At 31.1% G+C, this 19,631-nt stretch overlaps 8 protein-coding genes across 8 annotated transcripts; 5 read left to right on the top strand and 3 right to left on the bottom strand.

The window, feature by feature from the left end:
- Nucleotides 1-1,603: 1,603 nt before the first annotated feature.
- On the top strand, nt 1,604-2,029 carry GO595_003224 (Myb-like DNA-binding domain containing protein; the record flags this gene model as incomplete). Its single annotated transcript, XM_067916221.1, has 1 exon — nt 1,604-2,029. One exon carries the CDS (start codon nt 1,604-1,606, stop codon nt 2,027-2,029), a length of 426 nt encoding a protein of 141 aa, XP_067777025.1.
- Nucleotides 2,030-3,140: 1,111 nt separating this feature from the next.
- Nucleotides 3,141-3,410, top strand: GO595_003223 (uncharacterized protein; the record flags this gene model as incomplete). Its single annotated transcript, XM_067916220.1, has 1 exon — nt 3,141-3,410. The coding sequence occupies one exon, from the start codon at nt 3,141-3,143 to the stop codon at nt 3,408-3,410; it is 270 nt and encodes an 89-aa protein (XP_067777024.1).
- Nucleotides 3,411-3,791: 381 nt separating this feature from the next.
- GO595_003222 (vacuolar protein-sorting-associated protein 11-like) lies at nt 3,792-6,578 on the top strand (the record flags this gene model as incomplete). The annotated part of the gene is made up of 1 exon (XM_067916219.1): nt 3,792-6,578. The coding sequence occupies one exon, from the start codon at nt 3,792-3,794 to the stop codon at nt 6,576-6,578; it is 2,787 nt and encodes a 928-aa protein (XP_067777023.1).
- Nucleotides 6,579-6,917: 339 nt separating this feature from the next.
- On the bottom strand, nt 6,918-8,201 carry GO595_003221 (uncharacterized protein; the record flags this gene model as incomplete). The annotated part of the gene is made up of 1 exon (XM_067916218.1): nt 6,918-8,201. One exon carries the CDS (start codon nt 8,199-8,201, stop codon nt 6,918-6,920), a length of 1,284 nt encoding a protein of 427 aa, XP_067777022.1.
- A 75-nt stretch (nt 8,202-8,276) lies between these two features.
- GO595_003220 (uncharacterized protein) lies at nt 8,277-9,053 on the bottom strand (the record flags this gene model as incomplete). Its single annotated transcript, XM_067916217.1, has 1 exon — nt 8,277-9,053. One exon carries the CDS (start codon nt 9,051-9,053, stop codon nt 8,277-8,279), a length of 777 nt encoding a protein of 258 aa, XP_067777021.1.
- Nucleotides 9,054-13,811: 4,758 nt separating this feature from the next.
- GO595_003219 (uncharacterized protein) lies at nt 13,812-14,297 on the top strand (the record flags this gene model as incomplete). The annotated part of the gene is made up of 1 exon (XM_067916216.1): nt 13,812-14,297. The coding sequence occupies one exon, from the start codon at nt 13,812-13,814 to the stop codon at nt 14,295-14,297; it is 486 nt and encodes a 161-aa protein (XP_067777020.1).
- A 421-nt stretch (nt 14,298-14,718) lies between these two features.
- GO595_003218 (N-acetylmuramoyl-L-alanine amidase) lies at nt 14,719-15,492 on the bottom strand (the record flags this gene model as incomplete). Its single annotated transcript, XM_067916215.1, has 1 exon — nt 14,719-15,492. The coding sequence occupies one exon, from the start codon at nt 15,490-15,492 to the stop codon at nt 14,719-14,721; it is 774 nt and encodes a 257-aa protein (XP_067777019.1).
- Nucleotides 15,493-18,063: 2,571 nt separating this feature from the next.
- On the top strand, nt 18,064-18,876 carry GO595_003217 (NAD-dependent deacylase; the record flags this gene model as incomplete). Its single annotated transcript, XM_067916214.1, has 1 exon — nt 18,064-18,876. The coding sequence occupies one exon, from the start codon at nt 18,064-18,066 to the stop codon at nt 18,874-18,876; it is 813 nt and encodes a 270-aa protein (XP_067777018.1).
- Nucleotides 18,877-19,631: the final 755 nt, after the last annotated feature.

Here is a 19,631-nt window from a genome sequence, read left to right as displayed (position 1 = left end):
GTTAGCAAGAATACTAATGATAATTGGCAAAATATTATGAAATTTATCTATAAAAACAGACGAATTTTTTTCACAGATATCACATATGGCTCTTGATGCAAAATATATAAGTTCAAATGGGATATCATTGGTCGTTAAAATTTCTAGTAATGTTTCCAAATAATCAATTGTATGAAATTGAAGAAGATATGAATCTGGCTGATTAATTTCGTCACTAATTTCCCCTTTAATTAACGCAATGATTTTATCCGAAGTTTCAGCCGTAATCATAGAATTCTATTAAGATTTGGTTTGAATTAAGGCTTAATTGAATTTTTAGAATTATTAATTATGATAAATGAAAAATTAAAGATATCACGAGGTTGTTTGGCCGAGTGGTCTAAGGCGCACGTTTCAGGTATGTGTCCGCAAGGGCGTGGGTTCGAACCCCACAACAACCATTTTTTTATAATTTATATTCTGTTGAGTTTTTTTTTTTAAGTTAAAAGTTGTTAACAACTTTAAAAAAAAGGATAAAACTTTAAAAAATGATCATTAGATGGTTGACATAATTATGAATTACACAACATAATAAAAATGTGATTAAAAAATATTCCATAAATCGACAGATTAATCTGTATGTAATTTCCATAGATATTTATATTTTGCCAAAAAATCTTAATCTGACCATTCCATCGGAATTCAATATTCTCAATTAGTTTCCCGAGCAATCATTAAATGAAAATTTTATTAAAATATAAAATATTAAAATACAATATAAGTAAAATATTTATTTAAGATCATATTAAAAATTATTCTGTTATTTTTGATATATTTCCATTTTATATGCAGTTTATATCTGTGGTCAGATTATTTCTTTTGACAAAAGGTCGTTAATCTACAGAAAATAATCCTGTGCAACGGTTATATTTACGATACGTAAAATTGAATATATGAAACCGTCATGATCGTTGTATTAAGAAAATAAACGCCAATATTTAGACATAACCGTATCGTTATTAAACAACAAAAAAATCAGGTTACCATTTTCAACCTATGAATTCATAATAATATAATAAATTTAACAGCAAGGAATTGCTAATGACCAAATTTTTAATCAATATTCTGAATATGAAAATATTAATATTTGAATTAGACCACACCCTCGACAAGAGGCTAGCGTAAACGTTCAATAAATATTTTGGCAAATTTTGCCTTTAAAAAAAATTATGATGAAACGTTCAAATTTTGCAAAATATTTATCGAATTGATAAAAATCACTGACATATATTGAACAGGATTTGCCATATTAGATAATTTGATAGGAATGAATTCAGTTCACATGAAAAGAAGCAAATCAAGAGTAAGAGCATTTAAGAATGTCTCAAGGCATTGGACACCTCAAGAGGATGAAATCCTTATGGAAGTAATGTCTGGTAAAGATAAAAATTTCAAGGATTGGAATGAAAAACAACAGAAGTTTTTACCCAATAAAACCGCAAGGCAAATATCAGAAAGATGGCGAAAGGTTCTTAATCCAGAAATAAAAAAGGGAACATGGACAAAAGAAGATGATGATAAATTAAGAAATCATGTTCATGAAAATGGGGAAAAAGATTGGTGTATGATTGCGAGCACTTTAGGTCGGACAGGAAAACAGTGCCGTGAAAGATGGGTTTCATGCCTTCAACCGAATATAAAAAAGTACCCATGGGTACAAGAAGAAGATGAACTACTAATGAAACGTGTTGGAGAAATGGGTAAAAAATGGGTCCAAATAGGAAAGTTTTTCCCTCATCGTTCAGCTAATAATATTAAAAATCGATGGTACTCAAATTTGAAGAAGAAAAACAAAAAGGAACTAGAGACTAATTTAAGTATGTTTGCGATTCCAAATATAGTTGTTGATTTGAGCTCTGCGATGAAAGACATCGTTACCGAGTTTTCTTGTTCAAATGTTGATCAATCCAACAAAGGCTTTTGCTTTCCAAGTGATCAAGATCTCTCCTTTGGCTTTCCATATGAAGATTTCGAACCTGGGGCGATTTAAAATTTATTATTACCCCATGGAGATGATTATTGCTTTTGGTCAAACATCTGAATTTAAATTCAGATGACTCTACAATTGTAAAAAACCATAGAGAATTTGAATGAAAATGCCAATAATTTGAATGGTTACTGTCAAAATATAATTTCTTTCAGGTTATTTATATTTTTGAATGTCCATTCTGAAAGAAAGAATTAAACAACAATTACATTGTTCATTCAAACGAGGGTCATCAAAATCAAATCTTTTAACTATAAAAAGTCACATGTAACCCCAGTTATTATGATTGATTTGAGAAAAAAGCATGTTTAATAAAGAAACCGTTAAATATACATAAAATGATTGCTCAAAAATATATATGGATAAAAAAAGTGAAATTTCGAACCCCATGAAAAAAATCTTAAAATTTGCTTGCATTCCAGAAATATTCAAACAAAGGAGAATAAAATCATATATGTAATGTCCTATAAACTCTATTATTCATTGAGATGAAGTGCATCATTTGGATTTATAATTATTTTTGCTTCGAACATTAATCAAACAAATTTTTACAACTGATTGTGAAATGAAAATCAATAAAACTTTTATGAAAGTTAGAATAAACTGGTTGTAAAAAATTAGCAGCACTTTTCGATCGGCTTCAATAGAATCACGTTCAAAAAGTGGAACCGATACTGCCGATTTTTTTCCACCAGTTTATGTAATGCCCTTCTAAATTCTTTTGAAATGAGAAAAATCTATTGAGCATTTATTCAAAAACACCTTCTGCAATTTTGGGTAAAAAATTATATATTATATAAATAATGATCCAGCATTATTTTACCTATACAACAGTTATTCTCAATATATAATCATATTCGAAAAGTAATATATCTATATTTTTCCGGAAATTATTTTTATGTTCTTGGAAATAAATTATGTAACGAGAAATTTTGAATTTTTTCCAAAATATCTTCTATCTTTCCAAGTAAACCTCAGAAAAATGAGCGTACAAAATTTTACGATTCGAGTAAACCCTTCAAAAAACAATTTGAAATAATACAACAAAAAAGTGACTAAAAGGTAAATTTGGCATTTTTTCCCTAAAAATTAATGTCATCTCACAAACAATAAGATGGAAGAAAGACTTGATTGGCCATGCAATGAAAAAACCAATGCTGAAAAAGCGAAAGCAGGAAAACGCTATGAAGGCAAGCATGTTCTTATGAATCTAAATGATGGTATGATTTTAGATTGCCGTGTAATCGAGGTGAGTGAAAAAGGATTTCTTGTGAAACCAATTTCTATATCAGGACTTGCTGATGATGATAGTGAAATGTATGATTTTGATTATAACAATCCTGTTCCATACGAAAAGTTTTTCCATATCTTTCTTGCTCCATGAAACCATGTTTCTTAATCCACCCACCGTGGGTGAACGTTGGTTTTAAAGATTAAACTTCATTTTGCAAGCTTATTTTTAATAATTTTTCAAAACACTTAAATACACAATATGTTTATTTAGATGTTTTATTCTCTGCTATAAAACAATAACATTAATTTAACTTGTTTATTTTGTTTGCTATGATACCTATCTTGCAAACAATGTAATTAATCATTTTTTTCTTTATAACAAATAAAATTATTAGTGCAAAAATGTTGTTTTAAAACAGCTTTGTTAATCGTCTCATTCCGCGGAAATAAGCTTGGTTGAGCTGAATCAAAATCTTCAAATCAAGTCTTCGGGGCACCCTGAAACAGCATTTTTTCCAACCGTCATCTAAAAATGCAACCATGGAAAACATATCACTTCTTTCAACAAAAAGATGTACCTGAAATACCTGAGCTTCAGACAATGGAAATTACTTGTGTTTCTTCTGATTTCAGTCAAGTAATGTTTGGTACCAATGATGGCCATATTCACGTTCTCGCTTCAATTGATCCACCAGATATTATTCAATCCGATTTTGAAACAAATGGGCCAATTTTATTCCTTCAAGTTTCATCAGATTCTTCAAAAATTCTCATTGTCAGCAAATCAGAAGATTCCTATGTTTTTACAATTTGTAATGCCCTTCTTTTTTCACCAATGTATGAACTTACTATAAGTACTGAAGGTACAACTGAAATACCATTTATCTCATGCTCAGGAGATCTTACTAAAGTCGCATTTACTTTAAACAAGAAAACGCTTACTGTTTATACCTTCCCTAACAAGGACACTGACAAAGTTCAAAAACTTACACTTAAGCCACAAACATTTGATCTCGATTCTGAAATCACAGGAATATTCTTTAGCTCTGGTCTCGACAAGAACAGGAAGCCAATTTCTTTCATATTTGTCCCAACAATTCAAACCATCAATTGTTTTGGTATCAATAATGGAAAACTCAAATATAGTCAAATCGATGCAATTGGTTATACTCCTGAGCCTGGAGAGAAAACAGCTTTTATTGGGGAGAATGGAAATCTCTATCTTTGTCGTAAGAATGTTGTATCAATATATTCATCAAAAGGAAGATTACTTAACGAGGACATAGTTCTTGATGTTAAACCCATGAAGCTTTTCAGGTTCCGTCAGTACATTGTTTCCATTGTCCAAACCGACAAACCAACAAATTCACTGAAAATATATGACCCGAAAATCCATTGTATTTTTGGTGTTAGCCATCTTGGAATCAAAGTATCCTATCTCCTGAACGAATGGGGCTCACTTACCTTGATTCTTGATGATGGCAAAATTGCATTATTAAATGAGCCCGATATTGAAACCAAAGTTCTCCAACTTTGCCAAAAATACAACCAGTATGACGTTGCCTTTAAATTGGCCCAAGCGAATCAAGATGATCTTAGTCCAACCGTCATCCCAATAATTCATCATAACAAAGGTGATTCTTTTTATGAGAAGCGTAATTACCAAGAAGCCATACATGAATACATAGAAGCCATTGGTTACCTCGAACCATCATATGTCATTAAGAAATTTTTAGATCCGCAATTTGCAACATATTTAATCGAATATCTCGAAGCGTTACAAGAACACGGCAACAAAACGGCCAATGAAGAATCGCATAAGTTACATACCAATTTGTTATTTGGTTGTTACATTAAGTTAAAGCGTATGAAAACTATTCAAGAAAAGATTGATTTAGCAGCCGAATGTCAACGCAAAGGAATTGAGCCTCCGTATGATGTTGAAGCTGCGATTGAAGCATTAGATAATGCGAACTTTGATGACTTAGCGTTAGAGTTAGCGAAAGTTAACAACAGTCATGAAACGTATATTAAGTTATTAGCAGAGGCGCATAAAGTTCAATTAATTGTTGATCATTTAGTTAATATGCCGCCGAACAAAATCGAAAAAGTTGTACTGGAACATGGTCCATTAATATTGGAGACACTAGAAGAAGAAGCACGAAATGGATTCATCAATTTCTTAGTTAGCGCATGTACACGTGGCGTTAATGATGATCCACAACGCATGTGCAAAGCAGCGTCATTTTCTCCGGTGTTCATCGTATATCCGCAATATTACATCGAGTTCATTAATCGCTTAGTCGAAATTGACGCAGATAAAATGAGCAGAACTATTTGGAATGATTATATTTCATGTTCACTTAAAGCGAACACGTCGAAACTTACTTCGATTTTATTACATCCGAAAGCGAAGTATTCTGATGAACAAGCATTGATTATTATACGTGAAGAACATTTAGCATTAGAGAAGATGAAGAACGAATACATTAAACTTCAAAAGAAGAATGTGCAAAACATAAACATTGATATTAATGATGTCGAACGACGACTTAAAGACATCACTGAAGGCTTAAAGGTTATCTATGAACATCGCGGATTGTTTTACGAGTTAATATTAATCTCCGATGTCACCGAATATCCGAAAATCTGCGAACGATTTGGGGATAGAGATCCGTATCTATATCAAGAATGCTTATTAAAGGCAGTTACGTCCAAAGAGCAAAACTTAAATATCATTGAAACATTAATCAAAACTATAGTTGAAAAGAACATAATTCCAATATATTCGATATTACATATCTTAGAGAAAAATGTTACCACATCCAAAGTATATTATGGATTCATTTCGAAATATATAATGAATGATATCATTAAACTACAAAAAGATATCGATGATAAAACTGATACATTAAAGAAACTCGACAAAGAACTCGACGAAATAAATTCCGATATATCGCAAATGGAAAATGATTACTTCATGATACGGCCTGATATGTGTCGAATATGTAAAGTGAAGATCGATCGGCCTTCGCGACATTTCTTATGCGGACACTCGTTCCACATCGGATGTTTGGGCGACGAGCCTTACGTTTGCCCGATCTGTAAGGAGCTGCACTTGAACAACGCACAAAACTCAATGAACTCAATCAACCAGGCAAAGATGCAAAACGACATCTTCGCTTTGTTGGACGCAACAGATGACCCACAAGAAACACTGAACATGGTGCTGCAGGGATCGTTCATGGATAACGACTTGAATAAGATAGAGGAAAGAGTCGAAGGACTTATGACGAAGTTAAATATGCACGACGAGTAAAAAGTTTTTGGAATTATTTTTGGGGCTGAAATATTAATTGGAGTTATCGTTGCAAAAATGATTTATATGTTCAAAAAAAATGGAAAATGAAAAAAGACCACCGGGAAGACTCGAACTTCCAGCCTTGAGGTTATGAGCCTCACGAACTATACCAATTGTTCCACGGTGATTTAAATAAAGAATACGTTTATGCTTAACAAGCAGAGATATAACATGAAACAAAAATAAGTTTTTAAATGATATTTGTTTGAACCTTAAGGATTAAAAAAAAATCATAGTTGTAAAGACATAAAACTTATATAATAAATACAAATAAATTTATTTCATATACTCTATCATCTAATTCCTTTCTCTTAGTTCTTTCAGCAAATTCAAAGCTTTCAAACTATAATAAGTATTCTTATCTTCAAGCCTTGACATCAATTCAATAACTTTTCTGTTATACTTCTCATCACTTCTTGCGAATGCATCAAGAACTAACAAAGCCTTTTTCATTAGTTTTGGTGGATGCTTTTCAGATCTCGCAATCACAAAGTTAAAAACCTCATCACCCATTTGTATCAACACATCAGGATTAATAGATAACAACTCATAGTCTATTCTCCAATAATCTCCTTTGATTATTGAAGGATCGTTAAACAAAATGCTCAGATATTTTTTCGGATTTTCACACCTTTGAAAGTACATAATCAACGAAATCCTCACTTCCGTTGATTTGTCTTTCAGATATTCCTCAATTACCTCATCAGGAAGCTTTTTCACTTTCCTTGTAGCAAACGTTCGAACAATGTGAGAATTACACAAAAGTGCCGCTTTCAGAACGTCCTCCTCAAGTGGGACATCACCGATGGAACTTACTGCTGCGGCGACAACTCGATGATTGTTGTCGTCAAAAAGGATAGAACAAGCAGGATTGACTGAGTATGCTTGTGGAAAATGAAGTGCTAAACTACATCGAATTTCAGGATCTTGATGATGTGCAAGATCATTTATCATTTTAGGAAAACGTGGTTGGTTCTTGAGATAACGAAAGGCAGGATTAAGCCATGAGTTAATGACATTGGGAGATTGATCATTGTAAATAACTTCGAGTAACTTTTGTATTGCATTTAAATAAACAGGTTCAATTTCTGTGTCTTTCATCTCGCTGATCATGTCAAGGAATGTACACCTGTTGATTGGATAATTTGATGTTGCAGCTCGAAAAATAAATGGAAGATATTTTGGTGGTGGTGGGATTTGTATACAACGCATAATAAGCGCTCGCCTTACTGAATCTTCATTTGGAGGAAAGTTTTCTATGATTTCATTAAGGTCAATTTGTGGTGCTAATTTATTTAATGATTTGACTGCTTCTTGAAAAACAGATGGATCATTATACATGTCCATATTTAAAATAAAATCAAATGCATCACTTGGATCAAGAATTGTTGGTGAACTATGCAAAAATGCAAGAACAAGTTGATTTTGTTCACGAATTGATTTTAGTGATTTAAGATCACCTAATGCTCTTTCACGCTCTTCCTTGTCCAAAATCATTTGGTTTCCACCATCAATTATAAATCTTTCTGTAATTAGTGGAACTGCTTTAAAGGACATGTGGAAACTGTTAAACGGTTTCATAAATAAAAGTGACAATATGAACTCTCATTTCCAAAAAATATTAAATTTAATTAAATTTTTTTTACCTTACATTACTTATTCAACTATGTTTCTGATTCTATTGTACGCGATCATAAATCTAACAGGTATAATTGTATATCTTTGAAAATCTTCTTTAAGTTCAAACGAATCGGCACAGCATATCTTTAATCTACGTGGATGTTTCGTTGCCATTTCAACCAAAAGGTTTCTCTCGTTTACATATTTTTCTGCAAATTTATGGATTTCTTTATGAACTATTTCTTTTGTATTTTGGATAAATTCTTTTCCATCACCAATTGTGTCACGAATATTTTGTTGTGAATTGATAACAGGTTCAATTTCCTTCTTTAAATTAGATATGACATCAGCTATCTTTTCTTTCCTTTCTTTGTGAATTGCAGCAATTTTCTGTTGGTTTTCCATTCTGTGATTTTGTATATATGAATCTGCTTTAACTTTTTCTTTTTCAATAAGTTTCTTCCTTCGATGATCCTCTTCAATAAGTTGGAGTTTAATGCCATTTTTTTCTTCCTTGATTGCTTTTATTTTAAGTAATAATTCTGCATTACATTGTGTTACTTGAGCAATTTGTGCGTTGAGACTCCTTGCTCTTTCTTCTTCTGATGTTCTACTTGGTGAATCTATTCTTAGTCGGTGGCTTGGTGAGTTTCTTGAAGGTGAATTTTTTGCTGAGGAATGTCTTACTGGTGAATTCCATCCAGTTCTGGATGGCGATGGAACTCGATATGACTGATTTCTGCTTTCGCTGTTTCTTCTGTCTATAGGATTTTTTTGTATTGGCTCTGATGTTTCTACAAGTGCTTCACACATCTTCTTTAAAACAAAAATATATTTTTAACGTACATTTTTTCCTCACAAAATAAATTTTTAATTTTAACGTCCATAAAACAATTAAATTTCCAAAGTTAAAATAAGTAAACTACGAAACACCTTAATTATTTTATTATCTAAATATTTGATGTTTCATAATTTCAATACTTTTTCATTATTAAATGCTAAATTTAGCATTTGTTATATATATATATGATCTCTCATCTCATCCAAACTTAGATACCAAAGTAATACATAGGCAGATTAAAATGCCTTGTTAAAATGTAAATTTATATCAAGGAAAAAGAAATAAAGTGAAAATAAAGAAATCAAACAAACATTCTCAAAAATAAACGTGCAAATTTCAAAACGGATTTATTAGGAAATGCTCAATGGGCATCAGCCTCTACCTCTGCTCGTAAGGATCATGTTCTGTATATTCCCATTTATTACAAACTTGTGTTTTATTATTTTTATTGGATGCTCTATTACAAATCAAATTCTTCCTTCTGAAGCACGTAATTCAATCGCAATTACTTCAATATTCATTATTTACGCTGTCGAGGTATTAATGGTGTTTATGTATGGAAAATGCATGGGATCATGGAGCGAACTTTTTTATGGAGTTGCCGATAATCCCTTCCTTGATTTTATGCTGATCATAACACATCCAGTTTTCTTCATTTTTTACTTGCCATTAATTATATACAGGTTAATGCAATTCACAATAGGATTACCAAATCGAGCATGGGAACGAGTTTTTGGCACAACAGTAATGTCACTTATTAACCTGAAGTGTGGAAATGGTTCTGCGTGCGCTATTTTTGTTCGTCTTTTCTACATTGGAATTCCATTTGTTATCTTTTCGATTGTTTATTTAGCAATTTTCATCGTTTTTACGCCACTTTGGCTTTTTACCTTTTCTCCAATTGGAATGGGAATGTACAGTATTTGCCTTGCTATTTCCTTCCAACTTGATTCTTTCAAGGCAACAACAATTGAAGACAGAGTTGAAAGGACTTACAGATGGGGTTTGTTTCTAAATGTATTTGTAATTGCGCTTTTAGGGTTTCTATGTTCTGCTTGCTACATTGGTCTTGTTGGAGCTCATTTCCACGCAATCCTCTTACTCTGCGTAAGTGGTGTATATTTTTTATGTGGTTGCATACCTGCAATTCGAGGATTGTTTTGTTCTCAAGAGTCAATTTGTCCTTAAACTTGCTGTTGAATTGGGCCACCCTGGAAATGATCGTCAAATCAAAAATTTTGAGTTTTTGTTGTTATTTTAAGATGTTTGTAATCTTTTATTAAACTTTGTTTGTTTGTAAAATTCTTTGCTTTTTTAAGATTAAAAAAATTCGTGGTTTTCATATTTTTTATTTTTCAAAAACAACAAGCAAAATAATAATTTTGTCATGCCACAAATTTTTTTTATTTGTTTTCCATTATCAATACATATGTAACTAAAAATCATTAGGCTCATTATCTCCATCGCTAGAAAACACTTCAACAACATCAGTCGAAGAAGTACTTCTTTTGACATCGTTATTTTTATGTGAATTATTTGAAGAAGATGAAGATAAACCATCAATGATAACAGATGATTCCGATTGACTTTTGTTTGATATCTTTTTATTTGATCTTGAAGAATCCAAGTGATCACTTGAGTCAACTGAAATATCACTTATAGATAATGACGAAACTTTTTTGGCATTTTTATCAGAATTTTCTTCGAACTTGGATGATAACTTTGGTTTTGTTTCTTTTGGTTTATTTGTTGTGTCTATTATTTGATCTAAATCAGAGATATCTCCAATATCAGAAGATGACTTTGGTTTCGTTTCTTTTGGTTTATTTGTTGTGTCTATTATTTGATCTAAATCAGAGATATCTTCAATATCAGAAGATGACTTTGGTTTCGTTTCTTTGGGTTTCTTTGATTTTATACTTTTTTCTAAGGAAATATTATCTACATCAGAAGATATCTCTGATTTTGCTTCTTTGGAAATGTTTGAAGTTACTTTTTTAGTGTTTTTTATATCAGATAATTTCAAATTATTTTCTTTAGTTTTATTTGGTGAATTTAATATTTTATCTAAACCAGAAATATCATCGAATTCAGATGAAAGTTCTGATGCATTTACATTACTCTTGTTTGCTGAAACTTTTTTGGCATTTGTATCAGAGATATCTCCAATATCAGAAGATGACTTTGATTTACTTTTTTTAGTTTCTTTCGATGATATTATACTTTTTTCTAAAGAAATTTCTTCAAATTCAGATGAAGACTTTGATTTACTTTGTTTAGAAATGTTTGAAGAAGCTTTTTTAACATTTTTAGCATTTTTATCAGAAATATCAATATCAGAAGATGACTTTGGTTTAATTTTTTTATTTTTACTTGATGAAGAAGACTTTCGTGTTTTGGTTTCATTATCAGACGAAAATGAAACGCTAACATTTGAGAAAGAAGAAGATTTCTCAAGTTTAAATTCGCTCTTCTTCGAAGATGAGGAAACATCAATTTCAACAAATGAATGAGACAAATTTGATTTGGATTTTTTGATTTTTTCATTTTCTTTGGTGGATGAATTCGATATATTAACTTCTTCAAATGATGATGATTTAATATTCTTTTCCTTATTTTCTTCATGTGAAGAAGAAACATTAATTTCAACAAAAGAATCTGATTTTGATTTTTTGATATTTCTGTTATTTTTATCAGATGATTCTGAAACATTAACTTCTTCGAATGAAGTTGATGATTTATTATTCTTTTCTTCGTTTGAAGAAGAAACATTAATTTCAACAAAAGAATTTGATGAATCTGATTTTGATCTTTTGATATTTCTGTCGTTTTTATCAGATGATTCTGAAATATTAACTTCTTCGAATGAAGATGATGATTTATTATTCTTTTCTTCGTTTGAAGAAGAAACATTAATTTCAACAAAAGAATCTGATGATTTAGACTTTTTATTTTCATTTGATGAACTTATATTTATTCTATATCCGGAAGAATCTGAAGATGACTTTCGCATATTTTTATTTTTATTATTTATTAATGATTTATTTTCATTTTTTGTTTTATTCTTTTCTTTTCTTGGTGTATTTGGTTGTAATTTATGTTTTGATGATTGATTTAATTCATCATTTGATTTTTTATCTTCAGATTCATTATTTTGTAATCCAAAGTTTTGATTTTTAGCAAATTTTGTTTTGATTGTGTTATTTTCGAATATAAATTTACTCATTTTATTAACAGCATTTTCCGCGTCTGAATGGTTATCGAATATAATACGTGCGAAATATAAATCTTTTTTCGTATTCTTTTTCTTATTTATAATAATTTTGTTGATTTTCCCAAATCGACTAAATAATTTCATAACTTCTAATTCTTTGATTTTTCGATTAAAAAGTCCAACAGCAATTACATGTTTTTTATTGTTATTATCTTCATCATCAAATGATTCATCACTGGAATCAGTGGCATTACGTTTAATTATATAATACTTTTGAAAGAGTTTTGTCCTTTCATATAAAAGTGTTTCCTCTTTTTGATGTTGTTTTTGGAGTTTTTCGAGATGTTTCTCTTTGTTTTCTAATGTTTTTTGCTTGGTTTGAAGGATTTCTTCAAGCTTAGAAATACTAGCACTATATTTGGTTTGGTTTGTTTCAGGAAAATCTTTAAGAAGTTGTTGAAGTTCTTGATATTTGAGATATTCATTTTTCAATTGAGATTTAAGTTTATTTATATGTTTTCGCTGATTAATTATTTGGTGGCTAGATTGAGAGGAATAATGTGTCTTAATCTTGTTTTGGATTTTGGTGATTTGAAAAGACATCATTTGGATTGTGTTTTGAATTTCAGAAATGGATTTTCGATGAGTGTTATTGTCTGTACGCATTTTACTAAGCTCTAGTGTGCTTAGAAGTCTCTGTTTTTCAATATATTCTTTTTGAAGATTATTTGATACAGATTGCAATTGAATAATTTTATTGGTAGTTTCTTGTAGCTTTAAAGTATTTTGTGAATACATTATGTTCCCGTCATTAATTGCTGAAGGTTTCTGAATATCATTTTGAAATTGTCTTCTTAAAGGATTAATTTCTTGTAATAATTTTGTAATTTCAAATTCAAGTTGTCGCTTCTGTTCTATTAAATATTCTTGAGATGAAAACTCTGATTCTTGAGAATTTTTATGAGGATTTAATTGATTTCTGTTCTTCATACCTTATCTATTGCAAAAATACCATATATCGAAACATTTTAAGTACTAGTCGTATTTTTAATTTTTGTAAAAGGGTAAATGGTCTAGTGGTATGATTCGTGCTTCGGGTGCATGAGGTCTCGGGTTCGATTCCCGATTTGCCCCTTTTTTATTTTTTTTATCCAATTTGTGTTGAAAAACTCCTTCAAAATCATGATTAATTTTCACCATCTCAATGACTTTCGAATAAATATTCAATATTCTTATTACCCTTATACAAAAAGATTTACATATGTTTTTAACCCAATGATTTATGAAGTCATTTCGATACAAAAAATACTGATGAAATAAATAAAGTGAACTCCTAATTCATCAGAATTGTGGTCAGTTTGACACTTTTTATGTGTAAAACCCCTACATTTTTTGAATATTTTACACATAAATTGAATGCTTCTTTCTTTGAAAATGCTTGATAACAACAGTTCAAAAAGCCAATTGATGTGAAATGTTGAGTGAAAAAAGTGTGAGCACTTTTATCTTTACCGGAATGGACGAAGGCAACCAAAACTTATTGCGAAACCTTTCAAACAATATGCTTGAACACATCACAGACAAAAACAAAGCAGAGGCAGTAATACCATTCTTAACAAATTTATTGGAACAAGTTCAGCAACAAGTACAAATTATGGCGCCAAGTCAAACTTACCCAATGATGCAACCAATCATCACTGATCAAATGGCTCCACAGGGCTTTTCATTGAATGGCGAAAAAATTCGAGTTGCTGTTCGCTTGGCTGGATTTGATGCTAAAGAAAGTCCTGTTGTTCAAGATATTAACCGTAGATTTGGCAGTGATATAAAGCAAGGAGAGCTCGTAAACATAGCAGCTATAATTGCAGAAAATGCAGGTATTAAGCTTGACCGAGATGCAAAACGAAGAAAAAGTGTTCTCCTCAAATGGTTTGATGAAAATTGGACCAAAATACAGCCATACTTAGATTACATTGTTCTTGAAGATGAGAATACAAAATAAATTTTTATTGAGCTGATAGAGAACTATTAATAAAACGTAAAGTGGAATTTAATGTAATTTCTTCGGGGCGCCCTAAACCGTTTAATTTTTATTTTAACATTTCTTTATTGTTTTTATTGCAAAACAATGTTTTAACCAATAATTTCTTATAGAACCACTTTTCCATGCGCAACTTTACTTGATAAGATAGGATAATAAGTCATGATAAATATTTTAATTATTTGAAAATTGTGAAAAATTACATTAAAATTTATTCCGTATAAAAACCACAAAACGATTAACAACAAACATAAAGGCTTTAAAGCATTTTAAAAAGATTTTTTTCAAAATAATAATTTTCAAATTAGAGAAAAATTTCCCAAAAAGTACAATAGATAGTCAGCTAATGGAGTTTATTGAGCTGAAGATCCATTTAATTCACTTAGCAAGAGCATTGTTCTGGTCTAACCCAGCCGATAGATCCTTGAAGAAGAACACCAGCAGCACGGCCAGAGATGTATCTTGAAACGGAGTATGTACCTGAAATTGATCTTGCAGCTGTTCCAGCATATGAATCAGTGTAAAGTGTAGCTCCGGATAATGTAACGTATGAACCAACAGCGAATGAGCAGCTTCCACCACTGCCACCACCGCCAGTGCTTCCTCCTGCTGTGGTTGAGATGCCGTTTGCGATAGCTTGAGCATATGATGAGAAGTGGCTATCGAAGTATGCGTTATCGTTTGAGTTTGTGATGAAGAGAACTTCGCAAAGGCTGGATGCCATTGATGTTTGACGAAGAACTGCATAGTTAGCTGTCTTAACACCACGGTTTGATGTAACACCAGCAGCAACAACAGCGTTATGGATGTTCTTAGCTAATGTGTAACCACTTGATGATGTGCTATAAGCGTATGTTTCATAACCATAAGCGGATGATGATGAGAATGCATTACGATGGATGGAAACGAAGTACTTGCATCCTTGTCCGTTAGCCCATGATGAACGGCCTGAAAGGGAAACATAGACATCTGAGTCACGTGACATAACAACAGTGTGTCCAAGATTTTGAAGTCTTGTACGAACTTCACGAGAAAGCCTCAAGACATCATCACATTCACGACGACCGAATCCGACTGCACCGGGATCGGAACCACCATGTCCTGGATCTAAGCAGATCTTGGCTGAGAGAGCGAAACCAAGAAGGAGAGAAAACATTTTAATGACAAATGTCAACTCCTGCTCTCAAATTTCAATTAATCGAAAATTTCAGTTAAACCGAAATAAAACAATGTCGTTGAAAATGTTTACCTTTCAATTTTCTGAAAATTGAACAGTTTGGCGCAATTGATCGTCAAACTGTCACAGTCATTATCGGGTAAAAAGTGACTATGTATGGTTTTTTATTTGTGCAAATAACAGAAAAGTATCGTTATACAAGAAAGTGAGCTATGAAACCAATCAAACCTCCTGGGAATTATTTGTTTGGCTAGCATAAACAATTTACATTTATGGAAATTTTGTTATGTCAGAAAAATCAAATTGAATTTTCAATTACTTTTTATAGAGATTTTATTTTTAATAATGTTGACTTATACTTTCCTCATTATACTTACCTATGTTGCAAATTGCAAATTTTTTGTTTTTACTCCTTTTCTCACGATTCCATCACCAAAAATGTCTACACTTCAACTCAAAATGCACTAAATGTGTAACCACAATTAGACTACTTTATCTTGATAGCATTCTAATAAATGTTCCTAAATTACGAAAATCAATTTTTTTCAAGATATCAATTTTATAAATATAATATTTGAATTGAATAGAAATTATAACTAAGGATGAGAATAGAAATTTATCGATAATATCTTGAGAAAGATTTATCTATATTATCCTTATAAAAAAGTGACAACCTGCATTCAAAATTCGTATATCGTTCTGAACGATAGTATTCAAAATTTTAATAATTCATAAAAATAAAAATATCTCGTGAAAATCGATATATATGTATTTATGCTAAATCAATTCTGATAGTAATTATAATTAAATGATGTTATAATTACGGAATAATATTTGGGCAATTTCATTTGGATTTGCTCCCTCTTTAATTCGATATCAATATCATTTTTACTTTGACCTAAATATAATAGTTCGTCTGATTTGATGTTTGTGGAGAATTTTGAACATATTATTTCTGCAAAATATTTATCAATAAAGTTTTGATCAATCACATTTTCAACAAGTTAATATGTTTCATGTTATATGTTAAAACGAAGAGGAATTCCAAATTCATTGGTTTTTCCTATTGGTCGTAAGGCAAGCGAAATATCTGAATTTATCATTTCAAGAATAAGTTTTGAAACAGTTTCATTGTGTAAGTTAGCGTAAACTGCTGTCTCTGGTTCTCCAAGTATAAGGTCAAAATCATAAAATTCTACATTTTCATTAACAATTGGAATATTTAACAATTCTTCCCCAACTCCAAATAGATCTGGATAAGAAGTTCCACACATGTCTTTCGCTGTTGCCCCATAAAGTTCTGTTCTTGGTAAATAATTTCCTTGCTTCCAGAATCGATAAGGTTCAGTTACCTTTTTGACCAGTATGATGATGTTCAACGCAAGGACCATCCAAAGGCATTCTGCATATGGCACATTGACCCTCAGGGGGTGTTACTACTGGACCATCCATTAATGGAAATTGTTAAATTACTTCTTGAATAAAAAGGAATTGATATTAATGCTAAAGATATTTATTTATTTGGTTTGAAATTTATTTTAATAATTTGATAATTTAAAATAATATTTAGAAATAATTTAAATTATTTCAGACAGCACTTATTTTAGCATCTCAAAAAGGTCATACAGAAATAGTTAAATTACTTCTTGAACAAGAAGGAATTGATATTAATGATAAAAATATTTATTTGTTTTATTTAAAATTTATTTTAATAATTTTATATTTCAAAATAATAGTTGGAAATTATTTAAATTATTTTGGACAGCTCTTATTTTAGCATCTGAAAAAAGTCATACAGAAATAGTCAAACTACTTCTTGAACAACCAATCTCACACCAGATGAACCAGGTTTGTCGAAAAATTGGACCATATTTCAGTCCATGAAATGATCGGCGTCAAAAAAATTATACCATTTGTTATAATTTTCGGAGGATAATAAGATGAGCCTAGTCACACCCAATGGGAATGTGTAGTTATGAAAATATGAAATTGCAAGGCCCTGATGTAAAACGCCCTCCATTTTGCAGTTTTGAACGATAGGAAATTTGAGGAAAAATAGGAATGCCACATTAGGGCACCCCATCCACCATCCTGACGGCCGGTTTCGATCGTTATCCATTGAAAAACTTCGTTTGATCCCATACGGTTGTTATCGTTTCGTTCTCAATTAGTGTCAAATGTATAAATATCACAATTATTTAGTTAACTTCACAAACATAAGTGCTGTTTCAAATAATTTGAATAATTTCCAACTATTATTATGACAACTTTCAACTTGCAAGGATTTACTTTTCTTTAAAAAAAAATTGATAATTTACTTTTTTTTTTATTAATAAAGTTGTATCAGGCTCCCTGCTTCAATTATGGAAACTCAACTATGAATGAAGAATTAATTCATTAAGGCTATGATAGCACTACTTGAAATAAAACTGTGTTACAAGCTAAATTGGGGATTCATTTGACCAAAGATAAAACAGGGTGCCCTAATAAAATATGGGGGCTTTCTTTAGTTCAAATCTCGAAATCCAGATTTCTGATACTGATCTTGGGATGATCCCAGATTTTTCCAACACTGTTGAATGCGTTATTGAACTTATAAAAAAGTATAAAGGTAGAATTGTGATAATCACAGGTGCTGGTGTTAGCGCTCATCAGCTTCCAACTTTTCGTTCTAATAACAGTAGTGGCCTATGGGAAGCTTTTTCTCCTCCTATTCTTAAAATAGACAATTTTTATTCAAATCCCAAGCCAAGTTGGAAATTACTTGCTAATGTACGTAATCTTCAAGTTTCAAATATTCTCCATCCTTCATTAACACATTACGTTATCCATTATTTAATTCAACGTGGATATGTATCAAAATTAATCACGCAAAATATTGATGGATTACATATGTTCAAATCAGATGTCTCCCATGTCATTGAACTTCACGGTGCTGTTGATGATTTTGGTTTTTGCGAAAAGTGCAATAAGAAACGCCCAGTTGATAACTTAGCAATTTTACAAACAGGCGAATGTCCCACATGCGATCTATGCAAATCAGTTTTGAGACCAAATGTTGCCTTCTTTGGAGATGTTATTGATCACAAAAAACGCCAAGATGCAACATCAGCAATTTCGAATTGCGATCTCTTAATCTTAGTCGGAACACATTGCACTGTTGACCCTGTTCTATCTATGGCCGGGGAAGCTCACAGGAATGGCTCGATTCTTGTAGAAATTAACCTGACCAAAACACATGCAAGCACTTTCATGAACATTTCGCTTGAAGGTAAATCAGACGAAATATTCAAGCAAATTGGAAAAGAGCTTTTCAAAGATATAGATTTTGATAATATTAATTTAGAGGACTGGAATAAATGATTGATTTTCACCATGCATTAATAAAACGAAATACATAGTAATTGACTGAATTTCATGCAGAATTGTTTATATCAACTGATCTGTTGGAATTTTTATGAAACAAGTTAAATTGGTAAAAGAATACTATGGCGTAAATGAGTTGATTTTTTTTCGTCCCTGTTAAATTATTTGTTATTTCCACAATGAAAATATTTCCCCGTTGAATGTGCCCATATGTGCTGCAACAAATTATACTTCTTTTTCAGTGATTTTTCAAAACTAAATTGGATTGTTTGGAAAATTTGATGAAATATAAGACTGGCATAATGATGAAGCTTATTATAAATACAAAATTCATTCCGTTCATGTTTGATAAAATTTACTTGTAAAACAGAATTTTATGAATTTAAAGCGCGTTCACATGCTGAAGATGACATGGAATCAGTTTGGTACTTGTTGAAAGTGTTTATGAAAAATATTTTAAGCTCCTTCATATCCATTGATAATCTTCTTCTTTAGCCATTTCTCCGAAATCTTCGATGATTTCTTCAATAAGTTTCGAACTTGATGTCGTCGAATACATGTTTGGTATTTTATTAGTCGTTTTATTGTTTTTGTTGCTTTTGTTACTTTTAACAAGCCAAATAACAATTCCAACATTTATTATTACAGCTGCAATCGATCCGTAAATAATTCCGATCTTTGACATCAGTGAAATATAACGTAATTAAATCACTATAATAGTTTAACTATGTTGAATAAAGGGTAATTGTGCA

The sequence above is a fragment of the Histomonas meleagridis genome (assembly GCF_020186115.1).
Source record: "Histomonas meleagridis strain 2922-C6/04-10x chromosome Unknown contig_20, whole genome shotgun sequence".
NCBI classification, from domain to species: Eukaryota; Parabasalia; order Tritrichomonadida; family Dientamoebidae; genus Histomonas; species Histomonas meleagridis.
The sequence above is the reverse complement of the archived record's forward strand: the minus strand, read 5'-3'. Positions and strand labels throughout refer to the sequence as shown.